The 19887-nt window shown below is 34.2% G+C and overlaps 1 protein-coding gene across 8 annotated transcripts in view; it reads left to right on the forward strand.

Moving 5' to 3' along the window:
• The window catches only part of SPATA6 (spermatogenesis associated 6), a 186516-nt gene that overhangs the window by 135093 nt on the left and 31536 nt on the right, over positions 1-19887 (forward strand). For 7 of the 8 annotated variants that reach the window (XM_023187716.1, XM_023187715.1, XM_023187718.1 and 4 more), the window contains one exon: positions 12133-12233. In XM_023187716.1, the coding sequence (XP_023043484.1) occupies positions 12133-12233 (101 nt within the window). Of the gene's footprint in view, positions 1-12132; positions 12234-14046; positions 16696-19887 lie in introns of those variants that run through there. The other variant, XM_023187717.2, reaches the window with a different exon arrangement.

A 19887-nucleotide genomic window follows, 5' to 3' on the forward strand; every position in this document is an offset into this window, starting at 1 on the left:
GCCTTCTGTTTCATCTCTGTTTTTATTTATTTGGGTCTTCTCTTTTTTTTTTCTTGGTGTGGCTAAAGGTTTGTCAATTTTGTTTATCTTTTTTTATTATACTTTAAGTTCTTGGGTACATGTGCACAAGATGCAGTTTTGTTGCATAGGTATACATGTGCCATGTTGGTTTGCTGCACCCATCAACTTATCATTTACATTAGGTATTTCTCCTAATGCTATCCCTCCCCCAGCCCTCCACCCCCCGACAGGCCCTGGTATGTGATGTTCCCCTTCCTGTGTCCATGTGTTCTCATTGTTCAACTCCCACTTATGAGTGAGAACATGCAGTGTTTGGTTTTTCTCTTCTTGTGTTACTTTACTAAGAATGATGGTTTCTAGTTTCATTCATGTCCCTTCAAAGGACATGAACTCATCCGTTTTTATGGCTGCATAGTATTCCATGGTGTGTATGTGGCACATTTTCTTTATCCAGTCTGTCATTGATGGGCATTTGGGTTGACTTCAAGACTTTGCTCTTGTGAACACTGCTGCAGTAAACATATGTGTGCGTGTGTCTTTAGAGTACAATGATTTATAATCCTTTGGGTATATACATAGTAATGAGACTGCTAGGTCAAATGGTATTTCTGGTTCTAGATCCTTAAGGAATTGCCACACTGTCTTCCACAGTGGTTGAAGTAATTTACACTCCTGCCAACAGTATACACGTTTTCCTATTCCTCTGCATCCTTTCCAGCATCTGTTATTTCCTGACTTTTTAATGACCACCATTCTAACTGGCATGAGATGGTATCTCATTGTGGTTTTGATTTGCATTTCTCTAATGACCAGTGATGATCAGCATTTTTTCATGTTTGTTGGCTGCATAAATGTCGTCTTTTGAAAAGTGTCTGTTCATATCCTTTGCCCATTTTCTGATGGGGTTGTCTTTTTTTCTTGAAAAATTTTTTAAGTTCTTTGTAGATTCTGGATATTAGCCCTTTGTCAGATGGATAGATTGCAAAAATTTTCTCCCAATCTGTAGGTTGCCTGTTTACTCTGATGATAGTTTCTTTTGCTGTGTGGAAGCTCTTTAGTTTAATTAGATCCAATTTGTCTATTTTGGCTTTTGTTGCCATTGCTTTTGGTGTTTTAGTCATGAAGACTTTGCCCATGCGTATGTCCTGAATGGTATTGCCTAGGTTTTCCTCTAGGGTTTTTATGGTTTTAGGTCTTACATTTAAGTATTTAATCTATCTTGAGCTAATTTTTATATAAGGTGTAAGGAGGGATCCAGTTTCAGTTTTCTACATATGGCTAGCCAGTTTTCCCAGCACCATTTGTTATATAGGGAATCATTTCCCCATTGCTTGTTTTTGTCAGATTTGTCAAAGATGAGATGGTTGTAGATGTTTGGTGTTATTTCTGAGGCCACTGTTCTGTTTTGTTCATCTTTTGTATTGTTTTATTCAATTCAACTTTATTTATTTCTTTAGCATTTCTTTACTGCTACTAATTTTGGCTTTGGTTTATTCTTGCCTTTCTAGTTCTTTAAGATGCATCATTAGGTTGTTCATTTGAAGTATTTTATCTTTTCTTTTTTCCACCTACTTGTCGTCTTTTTAAATGTAGGCACTAACTGCTATAAGCTTTCCTCTTAGTACTGCTTATGCTGTATCCCATAGGTTTTGGTATGTTGTATTTTCATTTACATTTACTTTAATAAATTTAAAAATTTTCTTAATATATTTATTGACCCACTGGTTATCCAGGAGCATGCTGTTTAATTTCCATCTCTTGGTATAGTGTCCAAAATTTCTCTTGTTATTGATTTCCAGTTTTATTCCATTGTGGTCAGAGAAGACACATGATATAATTTCAACTTTTTAAGACTTTTTTTGTGGCCTGACATATGATTCACCCTTGAGAATGATCCATGTGCTGAGGAGAAGAATCTACATTCTGCACCCTTAGATGAACTGTTCTGTAAATATGTATTAGGTTTATTTAGTCTGTAGTACAGATTAAGTCTGGTATTTCTTTGCTGATTTTATGTCTGGATGTCTGTCCGGTACTGAAAGTGGAGTGTTGAAGTCCCCATCTATTACTGTATTGGGATCTATCTCTTTAGCTCTAATAATATTTGCTTTATGTATCTGGGTGCTCCAATGTTGGGTGATATATATTTATAATTGTTATAGCCTCTTGCTGAATTGATTGCTTTATCATTATATAATGAACTTGTCTCTTTTTATAATTTTTGTCTTGAAATCTGTTTTATCTGATATAAGTTTAGCTACTTCTGCTCTTTTTTGATTTCCATTTGCATGAAATCTTTTCCCATTCCTTTGTTTTCAGTCTATGTATGTCCTTATGGATGCAGTATGTTTCTTGTAGGCAAGAAATTGTTGACTATTGTTTTTTTTTTTTTTTTTTTCAATTTATTTAACCATTTCATGTCTTTTAAGTGGAGAAGTCAGTCCATTTTCTTTCTTTTTTTTTTTTTTTTATTGAGACGGAGTCTTGCTCTGTCGCCCAGGCTGGAGTGCAGTGGCCGGATCTCAGCTCACTGCAAGCTCCGTCTCCCGGGTTTACGCCATTCTCCTGCCTCAGCCTCCTGAGTAGCTGGGACTACAGGCGCCCGCCACCTCGCCCGACTATTTTTTTGTATTTTTTTAGTAGAGACGGGGTTTCACCGGGTTAGCCAGGATGGTCTCGATCTCCTGACCTCATGATCCGCCCGTCTTGGCCTCCCAAAGTGCTGGGATTACAGAGTCAGTCCATTTTCATTCAGTATTGTTATTGATAAGTGAAGACTTACTTCTCCATTTTTGTTATTTGTTTCCTGGTTGTTTTGTGGTCTTATCTTCCTTCTTTTCTTCTTGTCTTCCTGTTAGTGAAGGTGATTTTCTCTGACAGTGTGTTTTAATTTTTTGCTGTTTATTTTTTGCGTTATGTTGTATGTTTTTAGATTTGAAGTTAACATGAGGCTTGCAAATATGTCATAACCCTTTGTTTTAAACTGATGACAGCTTAACACTGATTGTTTAAACAAACAAGCAAAAAGAAAATAAATAAAAACTCTACACTTTAATTTCATCTCCCCGCTTTTTAACTTTTTGTTGTTTCTATGTTTATCTTACTTTACTGTCTATGTCTTGAAAAGTTGTTGTCTTTATTATTTCTGATAGGTTCATCTTTTAGTATTTCTATATAGTTTATATACCACAGGTAGTGTTATAATATTCTGTGTTTTTCTGTGTGCTTACTATTACCAGTAAGTTTTATACCTTTAGATGATTTGTTATTGCTCATTAACATCCTTTTCTTTCATATTGAAGAACTCCCTTTTGCATTTCTCATAGGACAGGTCTACTGTTGATGAAGTCCCTCGGCTCTTGTTTGTCTGGGAAAATCTTTATTTCTCCTTAATGTTCAAAAGATCTTTTTGCCACATATACTATTCTACAATAAAAGGTTTTCCTTCAGCACTTCAAATATATGTTGCTACCCTCTCCTGGCCTGTAAGGTTTCCACTGAGAAGTCAGCTTGCTGCCAGATGTTTTGGAGCTCATTTGTGTGTTACTTGTTTTTCTCTTGCTGCTTTTTGGATCTTTTCTTTATCTTTGGTATTTGGCAGTTGGATTATAAAATGTCTTGAGGTAGTCTTATTTGGGTTAAATCTGCTTGGTGTGCTATAACCCTCTTGTACTTGAATACCAATATCTTTATCCAGGTTTTGGAAGTTCTCTGTTATTATCCCTTTGAATAAATGTTCTACCCCATCTCTTTTTTACCTCCTCTTTAAGGCCAATATCTCTTAGATTTGTCCTTTTGAGACTATTTGAGCAGTGGTGGTGACTGTTGTAGGAGACAAAGGACTCATCAACAGCCTCTGGGGGCTGGGCTTTCAGAGAAATGCTGAGCTGCAGTGGTAGACCACAGACGTGGAAGGGTGGCTGCACTTGGGGGCATGACACTAAGGCAGGGGTACCTTTTTCTGCAGGGAGCAGTGGAAGTGGGAAGTTGTGCAGTGCATTGTTTGCCCTCTTCTCCATACTGTGAATGTGGTATCTGTCTTTGGGGCATGTGAAAGTGCCTGGCCTTCCTTCTTGGCGGGGTGCAGCATTTGGCACCAGGATGCTCAGGGATCACAAGCCTGTGGGATTCCACATGGGCTTGAGCAGTGCCTGTACACAATCCCCAGGCGTGTTAGTCTGGAGGTGCTGGAGCAGGGGTGCAGGGTCAACAGGGCTCTGCAGTGAATAGGTTTACAAAGTTCTGTGATGGAAGGGTAGAATACTGAGGATCTCTTATTTGGCCATCCCTTCCCTGCTTTAGGGAACCTTTCCTAGCTCTGCGCCAGTCCTGCTTGGAGGGCTGCCTGACTTCACTGTCTTCTTTCCTTGATTTTCATGGCTTCTCTGGTGAATTTCATTGTGCTCTCTTAGACAATCTACTTGAAGTGTTAGTATTTCCTTGCTATTTTGATTGCTCTCCATGAGAGAGGCGCTCACTAGCTGCTTATAGTTATCTGCCTTACTATTGAATTTTGAGAGCTCTTTATATATTCTGGGTACAAGTCTCATCTTAGATAATGTTTGCAAATATATTCTTCCATTCATGGTTTGTCTTCCACTTTCTAATACTGTGTTTTGAAGCATAAATGCTTTTTAAATTTTGATGAAATCCAACTTTTCTATGTTTTCTTTGGTTGGTTTTGCTTAGGATATCTCAGAAATTGTTGCTTAGTCTAGGGACATAAAAATTTATGCCTATGTTTTCTAAGGGTTTTGCAGTATTGGCCATTACATTTAGGTCATTGATCAATTTTGAGTTGATTTTTGTATTTTGTGTGAGATAGGGAGTCAAAGTTAATTCTTTTTCATGTGGAAATCTGGTTGTCCCAGCACCATTTGTTAAAAAGATCATTCCCCCACTGAATTGTCTTGGCATCTTTATAAAAAAAATCAATTGACTCTAAATGTATGGGTTTATTTCTGGATTCTCAATTCTGTTTCATTGATCTATATGTCTATCCTTATGCTATTATCGTACTATTTTGATTGCAATGGCTTTTGTAGTTTGTAGTAAATGTTGATATCAGGAATTGTTAGTCTTCCAACTTTTCTTCTTTTTCAAGAATAACTATTCTAGGTCCTTTGCATTTCTGTATGAATTTTAGGATCAACTTTTCAATTTTTGCATGAAAACTGTGGCTGGAATTGTATAGGAATTGTATTGGCTCTCTAGATCATTTTGGAGAATATTGCTTTCTTCATAATAATTGTTTAAATATCTTTTGATCTGTGAAGATAGCACTTTAAAAATTTATTTAGGTCATCTTTTATTAAATATGTTTTGTAGTTCAGTATTCATTTTAAGCTTTTTAAAAATCAAGTTTACTCCTAAGTATTTTGTTATTTTTGATCCTATTGTACATGATATTGTTTCCTTAATTTTATTTTCAGATTGTTTATTGATAGTGTTTAGGAATACAGTGCATTTTCATGTGTTAATTCCACATGGGCTTGAGCAGTGCCTGTACACAATCCCCAGGTGTGTTAGTCTGGAGGTGCTAGAGCAGCGGTGCAGGGTCAACAGGGCTCTGCAGTGAATAGGATTACAAAGTTCTGTGATGGAAGGGTGTCCTGCAATCTTGCTGAACTTATTTTATTAGCTTTAATAGTTATTTTGTGTGTATATGTGGAATTTTTTAAATACAGAATCATCTGCAAATAGAAATGTTTTTATTTCCTTTCTGATCTCGATTTCTTTTATATCATATTCTTGGCTAATTGTCCTGGATAGTACCTTCAATATATTGCTGAATAGAAGTGGGGAGAGCGCCCATTCTTGTTTTATTCCTGATCTTAAGGGGAAGATTTCACTCCTTTACAAATAAGTATGCTATTAGCTATATGTTTTTTACAGATGGCGTTTATCATCTTGAGGAAGTTCCTTCTACTCCTACTTTTTTGAGTGTTGTTGGTGTTTGTCACGTACTTTCCCTGCATCTATTGAGATGATCCTATCATTTTGGATAGGATCCAATATAACTTATTAATATATTAATATTATTATTAATATGACTTATTACATTGATTGAATTTTATATGAGTCAACCTTGCATTGTTTGGATAATTCCCACTTGGTTATGGTGTATAATCCTTTTTATGTCTTGCTGGATTTGGCTTGCGAGTATTTTACTAAGAAATTCTGCATCCATATTCATAAAATTTATTGGTATTCAGGTTTTTTTTTTCTTGTGTTATCTTTGCTTTTGGTATCAAAGGAATAATGACCTTATAGAATGAGTTCGTGAGTTCTTCTTCCTCTTAAATTTTTGGGAAGAAGTTGTAAAGATTTGGTGTTCATTCTTCTTACATATATATTGCCATGAAACCATGTGGTTTTGAGCTCTTCTTTGTGTTTTTTTAATTACTTTAAGTTTTTTTGATTACTAATTATCTCTTTGTTATAGGTGCATTCAGATTTCCTGTTTCTTCTTGGGTCTGTTTAAATAGCTTTTATCTTTCTAGTAATTTGTTCTTTTCATTATAGATACCATTGTAGACAATTCTATAATTATTTTGGTTTACAATTATTTCACATATTTCCTTATTATCCTTTTTGTCTCTGTAAGACCTCTAGTAATGTCCCATTTTTCATTACTGATTTTAGTAATTAGAGTCTTGTTGGTCTAACTAAAACATTGCCAAATATTTTATGATTTCAAAGAAGCAACTTTGGTTTTGTTTGGTTTTATCCGGTTTTCTATTCTTGATCTCATTTATTTCCATTCTAATGTTTGTATTTTACTTGTTTTGGATTTGATGTTCTTTTTGTAGTTTTTGAAGTGAAAGCTTTGGGTTACTGATTTGAGGTCTTCTTTTTTCATGTAGGTGTTTAAAGCCGTGTTTCTCTAGAAGTACTGCCTCATTTTCATTATTAAGTTTTATATGTTTTGTCATAATTTACATTTCTCTTGAAGTATTTTCTAGTGTCCCTTGTGATGTTTTATTTAACCTGATCATTTGGTAATATATTGTTAGATTTCTATATATTTATTAATTACCCAATTTTTTTTCTGCTATTATTCTCTCATTTCATTTTATTGTGGCCAGGTAACATATTTTGTATGATTTCAGTTCTTTCAAATTTATTGAAACTTGTTTTATAGCCTAACGTATGGTCTCTCCTGTAGCATTTTTCATATGCACTTGAAAAGAATATGTATTTTGCTGTCGTTGGGTGGAATGTTCTATAGATGTTGCTAGGTCTAGTTGATTTACATTGTTGTTTAGGTCTTCCATTTACTGGTTGATCTTCTGCCTGATTCTTCTGTTCATTGTTGAAAAATGAAGTATTGGTGTCTTTGAACTGTACACATATCCTGTTGGTTCTGTTTTCTCTAGAGAATCCTGACTAATACAGCATGAGAGTAAAAAACTCCTTGGGGCCATAGTCTTAGGGGGCTCTCACAAGTTTATACGCTTTGTCTCTAGAAACTAAAGCAAATGCTTCAGCATGGAAAACAGCTGAATATTGGTGGGGACAGTAAGTTTTAATGGCATTTTAACTTGACCTAGTCCCATCTCCTGCTCTCTAGCTGCGTATTAGTCTTGATAACCAACATGTCACAATCTCAGTGAAAACCAAAATTTTGGCAGGCACTGTCAGAGGTAAAATAAAGTTAGAGTGTCTTCAAAGACCATTCCCAGAGAATTGTCATTATGTGACTTGTCTGGAGATTGCCTGGAAGACCCCACTTTGAGTGAGAGCCTTGCCAGTGCAAAATGTTTGCTGTGGAGGGCATTTTTAAAAGAAATAATTACAGGCAATTGTTAAACCTCACTGCAAACTGAAATGGTGAATAGCAGTTGAGTTAAACAATAGACCAATCAAAAACCTTCAAAGAAAAAGCTGAGTGTGTCTATAGGGGGCTTTGAAAAGATACCACATATTCCTGGGATTTTAGAAGACCACTCATATTTGTAGGACTGTGCATATGTCTAAGGCGCTATGTACTTGATTAGAAAAGACAAGAAGGTCCAAAGCTTTCAGTTCCAACCTACCTTAAGGCTCTGCATAAACAAGAAGTTAAGGCTTAGGCTAAGTGTTGAAAGTGTACTCCCAACATGCAGAGCTGCTCAGCAAACACTGGAAGACTTAATGGTTCTAAGCATTTATAGAAATGTCTGTCCAATGACTTGATGACTCAGCTAACAGAATAGAGATATCAGTGATCAACCACAGAAAGGAATGTTGACTTTGCAGAACTAAGTCAGAAAATCACTAAACTAAGAACTAGAATAAACAACAACAATAAACAGCAGAAATGGAGGAAAAAAGCAATGAATAGAAACTGTCCTTGAGGATCCTACACATTGAACTCACTAGACAAAGACCATAAATCAGTTACATTAAATATATTTATTCAAAGAACCAAAAGAAAGCATTCATAAAGAAATAAAGTGTTAGAATTATGTCTCATAAAATATAAAATTTCAATCAAGAGTTATAAACTATTTTTTAAATAACCAAATAAAAATTCTGAAGTTGACAAGTACATATTCAGAAATGAAAAATTTATTAGAAGGACTCATTAGCACCCTACGAGCAGGCAGAAGAAAATATTATTGGACTTGAAAACAAGTCAAATGAGATAATTCAGTGTGAGGAACAGAAAGAAGAATAAAAATAATGAACATATATGGATTTGTGGGATACCATTAAGCATGCCAACATACCTGTAATAAGAATTCCAGAAAAAGAGGGAGAAAGGAAGGGACAGAAGGAATATTTGGAGAAATAATGGTCCTTGCCAAATTGAAGAAAATTATTATCTAAGGAGCTCAATAAACTCTTAAGTAAGATAAACTCAAATAGATCCACACTTGAGGCTCATTATAAACCGTAAGTCTGAAGCCAAAGATAAGCCGGACATCATGGCAAGTACCTGTAATCCCTAATACTCAGAAGGTTGAAACGGGAGAGTAACTTGAGCCCAGGTGTTCAAGGCTACAGTGAGCTTAGCTGTGATTTCGCCACTGCATTTCAGCCTGGTGACAGAGTTAGACTCTGTATCTAGAAAAAAAGTGTTTTGAAAAAAGCCAAAGACAAAAAGAGAATCTTAAAAGCAGCAAGGGAGAAGGGATTCATCACATAAATGTATTTTCCAGTAAGATTTAAAACTGGTTTAAATCAGAAACTATGAAGTCCAAAAGGCAGTGTAATGATGTATTCAATGTACTGAAAAGAACTCTCAACCATGAATATCCAGCAAAACTGTCTTTCAGAAATATAAAATAAATTAACATTCTCAAATAACACCAGATTTATCACTAGCACATTTGCACTACAAGAAATACTAAAAGGAGCCCTTCAGGATGAAGTGAAAGGACACTAGGCAGTAGTATAGATTCACATGAAGAAATAAAGAGCAATGATAATGGTAACTAGGTAAATATAAAAGATAGGCAAAATACAGTTTTTGCCAGTAACTCTTTAGTTCTTCTATCTGATTTAAGAGATGACCTCATAAAACAATAATTATAAATATATGTTGGTGGGAGCATATTATATGAAGATGTAATTTGTGTAAAAATAGCAATTAAAAGAAAAGGGGAGAGATTGTAAACATGTAAGAGCAAAGTTTCCATATCCCATTGAAATTAAGTTGCTATCATCTAAACTTAGATTCTTCTGTATTAAGATGTTATTTGTAATCATCATGGAAACTACTAAGAAAATGTCTCAAAAATACAGTGTATAGGGAATTAAAAAATAAACCCTGGAAAATATCAAACACAAAAGAAGGCAACAATGGAGAAGTGAAAAAAGACATAGAAAATAGCAAAATGGCAAATGTAAATCTTATAGGTATGTAAACATACCTATAGGTAGTTCATGATATTTTAAAAATTAAACACTCCTATTAGGAGGTAGAATTTTGGAGACTGGATAAAAATCATGGTTCAACTATACTCTGTCTACAAGAGATGCACTTTAGATTCAAAGGCACAAATAAGTTGAATGTAAAAGGAAACAAAAGCATACCATTCAACAGTGTAAGAGAATTGCAGTGGCTACACAAATATTGGACAAATAGACTTTAAGAGAATTTTTTCTTACTAAATTTCATACTAAAGACAAATGAAAATATTTTATAATGGCAACAGGGCCAAACCATCAGGAAGATATGACCATTACAAATATGTGTGCACCTAAAAAAGATCCCAAAAATATAAGGAAAAACTGATAGAATAGAAAGAAGAAATAGATATGCAATATAATAGAGACCTCAGTATCCCACATTCACCAGCGGACAGGACAGACAGAAGATAAATAAGGCAATATTCATTCCAGATATGTCACAACATATTACTTAAAATTTCCAGATGTCAACATAAAATTACAAGATATGCAACAAAGCAAGAAAGATCAAAACATAGTTATTGGCTTATAATAAGGTGTGATCCTTGTTGCCTCCTTGTGTTTGAATAACTTGCCCTTTGAAAAAATAATCTATACAAGGACCCATCTTTTGTAAGAGTCCTTGTATAGATTATTTTTTCAAAGGGCAAGTTATTCAAACACAAGGAGGCAACAAGGATCACACTTTATTATAAGCTATTAACTATGTATTTATATATTATATATAATTGTATTTATATGTAATTATATATTTATAAAATATCACAAAATACAGTCTGAAAATTTGAAAGGAATAACCTTTAAGCTAATCTATTCCTTTTTGTTTCTCAGGTCTGAATTCCCCTATATGATATCCTTGATCTAGATAGGCATCAACACTCTACAGGAATAGTTTTAGTAGTTGTATTTTTACTCCTTTAAGACAGCTATCCTTTTTATTTCATTTCTTTGCCAAGGCTTTCACACTCACTACAGGAAATTACATTTTCTTTGATAATAGACTAAATGCTCCACTTCATTGACTTCTCAGAATAGGTAAAAATAAGGAATATCCAGTAATATGCCATGCAGGAAAAAGATCTAATAATAAAGAATGGCTGAAAATAAAGGACAAATATATATCATTAAAGCACTAACTAAAAGAAAGTGGTTGTCTCTATATGAATAGTAGACCAAAAGAAGTTAAGGGAAAAAAAAGTAATTATAGAAATAAAAGTTGCTTCATAATGATAAAACCAAGAAACTATAACAATTCTAAATTTGTATGCATATTTTCTGTGATTTTTAAACAAGCTCTATTATTTATCGCACACATGTTTACACATAATGCTGTCTTCCTAGTTTCATGCCATCAGCAAATTTTTAAAATCATTTTTCTTCACAATGTGCATTCAGCTGATTTCTTACATCAAATGAATGAACCCCTTACTAATACTAATCCTTATTTGTGCTTACTAGTTTACTTTGTTATCAGTTCTGTTTGTTTCTCTTCTTGTTTGACTAAGGAACACAAGGATATTCGCTAGTAGTTGAGAAAGGCATTTGGTATTAAATTATATACCATTACCACACATGAACTTAACTGTGAATGTTATAGTTAACGAAGCCATCTCTTCAGAATACTCTTTCTTATGTCCTTATATGTATCTATTAGAAATTAAGAACAGGCTGCCCATACAAGGTGGGGGTAACCATATATTTTCATTCCAGTTACCTTGCCTTTCATTTTTGCCTTTTCTGGATTGTTACTGCATTTTGGCTTTTGATTAATAAGTCTAAGCCATTTCCTTTGTAAGTCATAGTTGCATGTTAGAATGCTTGTATCTACATAATTTTCTCAAATACTTAATCCTCAGAATGCAGGTACAATCTCTTGAGTTCATATAACAATGTATAAGATAATATTAATTTACATATCATGACACAGGAGTCATTCCTCTATTTTTATGGATTCAAGAGGTATCTACTTGATACCTAATCTTTGATAAGCAATATTAGCAAAAACTATAATAAAACTGTATAGTTTTATTGAAAAGGATAGTAAATCCTCACTTAACCTTTTTTTTCCCCCAAAGAAACACTAGCATTTAATTCCGTTTCTTATAAATTAAAATTTATAAGGGGAGGGGAAGAGCATTTTCTGAAGAAACATAAGCATCATTTTGGGGACAATGAGATAATGAGTTAATGGAAATCTTTAAAATTTTTCAGGATGAGAGAGACCAGAGAGACCTGGAAAAAGATGATGAACTGGAACTGAAAAGAAGTCTTTTATATAGAGACTCTGCCTATGACAGTGACCCCGAGTATAGGTATGAATGAAATATATGTATATCCTTCTCATAGTTCCTATAAAATAAACTGTTTTATAATCTGCTGAAATTGTGGGAAATTTAGACTCAAAAGGATAATTAGTATTTATTTTTTAACTGTAAATTCCTATTAAAATTTTAATATGTTTGCATTACTGGAACTTATGTGTAAAAACAAATATAGTCAATTATTGGTCATGCCTTTCATCCTACTTAAAATTTGTCTGCCCTGAAAACTCACATACTTCAGAATGTATTTATTCTAATATAAAAAACAGTTCTTATAATTTTAAACCATGAGCCAACCTTTTTTAATAATTTGAGATCAAATTCTGTAAGAGCAAATTCTGTTCTCATCTAAAATTTGAGAAATGTTAATAATAACATTTGTACAAGTTTATATGAGCAAATGTCATCAAGATTTTTGACAGCTCTGTGTCAACTGACATAAATTTAATGCAGTATTAAAAACTGTAAATTTTGGATTTATACAGCCAAAGGTTCTTTGAATTCTTGGATGCTATACCACTAGTTACTGTAATATATAGCTTTCACCTTCCTGAGATTCCTGAGGAACAAACAAAGCTTCAAAGAATGGAATATTTTTTAATTGGTAACTTGGGTTTTGCATTCAAATCTCTGATCTTTACTCTGGTAAGCTAGGCTAGACCATCTACGAACATGTGAGGACTCCTTATGCCCCTTACACAGAGTATAAGTGGGAGTGTGACTTCCTTTCTCAGAGTTATTGCCTCCCAAGCAAGGAGCAACTGGGCCTCTCTTTAAAGTAAATAGTTTATTATAGGTAAATTTGAAGGTGAAGCAATCCAAAGAGGAAAAGAAAGATTCAGAGGGTACACACCCTGAGGAAGAGTATTTTTTACCCTTTGTTATTCTTCATTGAAGGCATATTCCCTAAATTGTTATATGGATTAGCATCCTGATTTTGGGTGCTTAACCCATATAATTAATTCTAATTTGGACAAGAAGTGAGAAGAGTTGATACAGGAAAGAGCCTCATTTTCAAATTATCTAAGTTGTTTGTTAAAAATATAGATTTCCACTTTTTACCCCCATAGATGCTGGTTCTTATATATAAGTAACACATGGAAATCTGTATTTTAAGAGATATCATGGGGCCAGGTGCAATGGCTCATGCCTGTAATCCCAGTGCTTTGGGAGGCCCCCGTGGGAGAATCACTTGAGGTCAAGAGTTTGAGAATAACCTGGGCAACAGAGCAAGACCCTGTCTCTACAAAATAAATACAATAAAATTAAAAATGGGATGTCATGGGTAATTCTGACATAGGTAGATAAATACTGCATTTTCAAAAGTGCTGCTGTCAATTTAAAGTTTGCCATAAACCCCAATATTGGTTCCTTTTTCAGCTCACCAAGCAGTGTTATTGATTAAGCTTTTGATCACCCTGAACAATTTGGTACCTCTCAAATGAGAGTTAAGCAGAGTGTCAGAAAAGTTCTGCTTACACATTTTTGAGGTCACTTTATAATCGTTGCTGCTTCTCTTATATATACACTTGAATCAATCGGATGAAGTGGTCAGTCCCTCAAGACTTTTAGAAAAGTATCTTTGATATTAGCTCCAGAAGCTATTGAAATGATTAGGATATTATTTTAGTTTTATCTCAAGTAATATTATGTACCAGGCCAAGAAGTCCTCCTGTTCTGCTTTCCGTGTCAAAGATTAGGGGAACTACACTCAAAGTAATCACCTCCTTGCCAGCCTTGAGGTTTCTGTCAGCAGAAGTCAAGAGAGAGTTTGAAGTCTTGACTTACTATCAACCCTCTACAGATGCTGTTTGACACAGGCATCATGAAGAAGTTTGCATGAATCTCTGGAATGACTGAGCAAGGAGCTCAGCAAATTCTTTTCCCCCAAAGAAACAAACTGAACAGAACTGTCAAAAACAACAATTTAAGAACTTCTGGAATTGATCAAAAGCATATAACAATTTGAGAAGCTTTTATCAAGAAAATCTTCTTGGTTATATTACCTAAAAGAAAGAAAATCAGCATATTGAAGAAATATCAGCACTCCTATATTTATTGTAGCATTATTCACAATAACAAAGCTATGAAATCAACCTAAGTGCCCATCAGTGGATGAACGGGTAAAGCAAATGTGGGAAATAGACACAATGGAATATTATTCAGCTATTTAAAAAAATGAAATCTTTTCATTCGCAGCAACATGGGTGGAACTAGAGGACATCGTGTTAAGTGAAATAAGCCAGGCACAGACAAATATTGTATGTTCTCACTCATATGTGGCAGCTGAAAAAGATGATCTCATGGAGGTGGAGAGTAGAATAGTGATTACTAGGGACTGGGAAGGGGAAGAGGAAATAGAGGGTGAAGAGAGATTGGTTAATGAGTAGAAAAAATACAGGTATGAAGAAAGGATAAGTTCTAGAGTTTGATAGCCCAGTAGGGTGACCATAGTTAACAGAAATTTGTTGTATATTTCAAAATAGCTAGAAGAAAGATTTGGAATGTTTCCAATACAAAAAAGGGATAAATGTTTGAGGTGATATCCCAATTACCATGATTTGATTCACTACACATTGTATGCATGCATCAAAATATCATACGTACCTTAGGAATATGTACAAATATTATGTATCAATTTCAAAGTTAACTTAAAAAATTTACTGAGTATCAGAACAGTTAGAGCCTGTGACATTATAACCTGGAGGTTCCATCCCCATCTACCACCCCCTAGCTCCATGTCACAAAAGTTCTACTAGGGAAGTCATGTTGAAATACTGGCAGCTCTGCTCCCAGAAATAACTAACTGTATGGAGCAGAGCATGGGAAATTCCATTAAGAGAAACAATAATGGTTTGTTGGCAAACAAGGAAGGGAGGACTGAAGTTTTAGTACTACTTGGCAAACAAGCATAGGAGGCCTGAAGTTTTAATACTGGTTGGGGCAGACAGTAAAGATCCGAGAGAAGATAGCCACAGTTGGCTGGCCTTGATATCAAATTCTACTTATTCCTGGTTGGCTAGAAGTTTATGTTTATGCATAAGGCTATACATATGCATGCGAGATACTGGTGAAGGCCCTAATGAGCCACTAATTTATGATTGAATGTGAAGCCTTGTGAAGGCAGAAAGTAAAATGCAGGGCAGACTTGTAAACTAGATAAACTTTGAATATACTACCAAAGCCACATATAGATCCATTGGCAAAATATGGAAGCCTTATAGGTTTACTGGCTCTCACTAGACATTTGCTGGCCACTAAGCTATGCTAACTCCGGGGTAGCCCCTGAGAAGCCAAGACAAGTACCGCATGTTCTCATTGCAAATAAGAGCTAAACAATGGGTACACATGGACATACAGAGAAGCATAATAAACACTGGAGATTCTAAAAGGTGGGATGGGGTTGAAAAAATACCTGTTGGTTAGCGTTCACTATTGAACCATGAGTACACTAAAAGCTAAAAGCCCTGATTCGCCGCTATGTAATATAGCCATGTAACAAAACTGTCCTTGCACCCCCTAAACCTATAAAATAAAATAGCAACAATTAAAAAAATAAAGAAACAGACACAAGGAGCTGGGCAGTGTGAAGAAACAGTTCACAGTATCAGTCCAGGCAAATCATTGAACAAAGAATCGAAAAGAATCCAGAGTTTCTACAGTCTCAACTAGATCTAAAACATTGTTTTCTACAAAAACTTTGAGACATGTAAAGAAAGAAGAAAGTATGACCCATATATGTGAACAATGAATTACTGGAAACTGTCTCTGAGGAATTCGAGATGTTAGATTCAGCACACTTCAAAGCAGCTACATTCAGAGCTAAAGGAAAACATGTTAAAAAATTGAAGTATGACAAGGAATCATCAAATAGAGAACATTAATAAAGAGATATAAGTTATTTCTTTGTGTTTTTCCTCAAGAAAAATTATGCTCGTCACTCAATACTTTTTTTAAAGTCTATACACACATTGAGGTTTTCAGCCATGAGGTCTAGCAGGTATTCAGTGTTTTTCTACAGGAATTACAGAGTGGGAAAATATAGTTTGCTCTGTTATCTTCCAGGTATCAGCTTATCTATCATAGTTGTCTCACGTCTTCTATCACCTTTAAGTTGAAACTCATTTGAAAGAAATCTCTTATCAAGAACTGAATAAATGACCCCTTATTTCCAACATCTTTGGTTTGGGGAGCTGAGTAGGGAAGGAATCAACTACCCGTAAGATTTCCTTCTTGCTTTTATATTGTGTGGCTTCTAATACATTTTAGACGTTTGTTATGATAGCCCTGCCAATTCCCAGGGCCCTAGAGGATGCTTTTTCTTCCTTTTAGTACCTTCTACATTTATTCCAAATTTCTTCTGTTTTCAGGAGATTTAAAATTCTCTGTATGGTTGTGTGTTTCTCACATCACTATTGTATTTCAGCATTAGCCCAAATTTTAATGACCAGGCCTGAAGTGATGGTTCATGTAAATGGGAGTTGGCAACAAAATAAGAAAAATAAAGATAAAAATAATTTTAAATTTGTGTTTAGAATATTATCTCTTCTATTATGGCTGTTATGTGGAATTTTTAACACTGTTCTTTTATAAAACTAGCTATTGATAAACTGTTTTCTATTTGTTTATGCATGATTTTAAGGATATTGACAGTAGAGATATGCTCGACAAAAATGTTTCAATTATGAAATTATTCATAACAGTTTCAATTTGAGTAATTTAAATTTTCCTTTTTTTCGATAAATTGGTACATCATAGTTGTACATATTCCTAATGTACATATAATATTTTGATGCATGCATACAATGTATAGTAAATCAAATCATGGTAATTAGGATATTGCCTCAAACATTTATCAATTCTTTATATTGGGAACATTCCAAATCTTTCTTCTAGCTATTTTGAAATATACAACAAATTTTTGTTAACTATGGTCACCCTACTGAGCTATCAAACTCTAGAACTTATCCCTTCTTCATAACTGCATTTTTCTACTCATTAACCAACCTCTCTTCACCCTCTATTCCCTTCTCCCCTTCCCAGTCCCTGGTAATCACCATTCTACTCTCCACACCCGTGAGGTCAACTTTTTTAGCTGCCACAGATCAGTGAGAACATGCGATATTTGTTTTTCTTTGCCTGGCTTATTTCACTTAACATGATGTCCTCTAGTTCCACCCATGTTGTTGCTAATGAAAAGATTACATTTTTTAATAGCTGAGTAATATTCCATTGTGTCTATTTCCCACATTTGCTTTACCCGTTCATCCACTGATGGGCACTTAGGTTGATTTCATAGCTTTGATATTGTGAATAATGCTGCAATAAATATGGGAGTGCTGACATCTCTTCAATATGCTGATTTTATTTCCTTTGGATATATACCCAGCAGTAGGATTACTGGATCAAATGGTAGTTCTATTTTTTTTTTTTTTTTTTTTTTGAGAAACCTTCATGCTGTTTTTCCTAGTGGACTATACTAAGTTACATTCTCACCAACAGTATATGAGCAGTCCCCTTTCTCCGTATCCTCAGCAGTGTGCATTATTTTTTGTCTTTTTTAATAAAAACCATTTTAACTGGATTGAGATGATTTCTTATTGTGGTTTTGATTTGATTAGTGACATTGAGCATTTAAGAAATACATCTTTTGGCCATTTTTTTTCTTCTTTTGAGAAATATCTATTCAGATCTTTTGCTCATTTTAAAATCAGAAATCAGATTATTTGGGTTTTTTTTTTTTTTTTTCGCTGCTCAGTTTCTTATATATTCTGGTTATTAATCCCTTCTCAGATGAGTAGTTTGCAAACATTTTCTCCCGTTACGTATTGTATCTCTTTACTTTGTTTATTGTTTCCTTTGCTGTGCAGAAGCTGTTTAGCTTGGTGTGATCCCATTTGTTTATTTTTACTTTGGTTGCCTATGCTTTTAAAATGTTACTCAAGTAATCTTTGCCCAGATCAATATCCTAAAGCATTTCCCCAATATTTTCTTCAATAGTTTCATCCTTTCAGGTCTCACATTTAAGTATTTAATCCATTTTAGTTCGATTTTTGTATATGGTGAGAGATAGGCATTATTTTTATTTTTTTGCCTATGAATATCCGGTATTTCCAGCACCATTTATTGAAAAGACTGTCCTTTCCCCAATGTATGTGGTTGGTGCCTTTGTCAAAAATGAGTTTACTGTAAATGTGTGGATTTATTTCTTCATTCTGTATTCTATTCCATTAGTCTATTCGTCTGTTTTTATTCCAGTACTATGCTGTTTTGGTTACTATAGAGTCACAGTTTAATTTGAAGTCAGGTTATGTAATTCCTCCAACTTCGTTCCTTTTGCTCAGGATTGCTTTGGCTATTCTAGTCTTTTTTTTTTTTTTTTTGTAGTCCCAAATAAATTTCAGGATTGTTTTGTTATGGTTGCTGTGTAGAATGTCATTAGTGTTTTGATAGAGATTGCATTGACTCTAGATTGCTTCGGGTAGTATAGGCATTTAAACAATATTGATTCTTTCAATCTATGAACATGGATATATTTCCATTTCCTTGTGTTCTCTTCAGTTTCTTTCATCAGTGTTTTATAGTTTTTGTCATAGCAGTCTCACTTTTCTGGCTGAATTTTGTTTTTCAGTATTGGAAAGGGGATTGCTTTCTTGATCTCTTTTGCAGATTGTTTACTCTTGGCATATAGAAATGCTGATTATTGCATGTTAATTTTTTATTTTGCAACCTTACTAAATGTGTTTATTCATTTTAATTTTTTTGGTAGAGTCTTTCTGTTTTTTAAATATAAGATCGTGTTTTCTATAGAAGGGAATAATGTGACTTATTCTTTTTCAATTTGGATCCCCTTTATTTCTTTCACTTGCCTAATCGCTCTGGCTAGGACTTGCATTACCATGTTGAATAGAAGTGACGAAAGTGGGCATCTTTGTCCTATTTCAGATCTTAGTGGAAAGGCTTTTCATTTTTTCCCATTCAGTATAATATTAGCTGTAAGTTTGTTACCTATGGCCTTTATCATTTTGAGGTATGTTCCTTCTATGCCCAGTTTGTGGAAGGGTTTTATTATGAGTGGATGTTGAATTGTATTGCAGGCTTTTTCAGCACTGATTGAAATGATTATACTTTTTTTTTGTTTTTGATTCTGTTGATATTATGTATCACATTTATTGATTTGCCCATAATGAACAATCCTTGCATCCCTGGAATGAATACCATGTGATCATGGTGAATGATCTCTTTCATGTGTTTTTGAATTCAATTTTCTAATCTTCTGTTGAGGATTTTTGTATATGTTTATCAGGAATATTAGCCTGTAGTTTCTTTTTGTTGTTGTTTTTGTCTGATTTGGGTACCTGGGTAATGCTTGCCTTGTAAAATGGGTTTTCTCGTATCTTCAATTTTTTATAATATTTTGAGTAGACTTCTTGTTAGTTCTTCTTTAAATATTTGGTAGAATTCAGCAGTGAAGCCAGAGATCCAGCGCTTTTCTTTTATGGGAGACTTTTTATTACTGCTTCAATATTGTTATTTATTATTGGTCTATTCAGGTTTTTGTTCATGGTGTAATCTTGGTTTGTAGGTTGCGTGTGTCTGGGAAAAAACTTTACAATCTAACAGGCCTGGGAGGTCTAATCTATAA

This window comes from Piliocolobus tephrosceles, chromosome 1 (genome assembly GCF_002776525.5).
Source record: "Piliocolobus tephrosceles isolate RC106 chromosome 1, ASM277652v3, whole genome shotgun sequence".
NCBI classification, from domain to species: Eukaryota; Metazoa; Chordata; class Mammalia; order Primates; family Cercopithecidae; genus Piliocolobus; species Piliocolobus tephrosceles.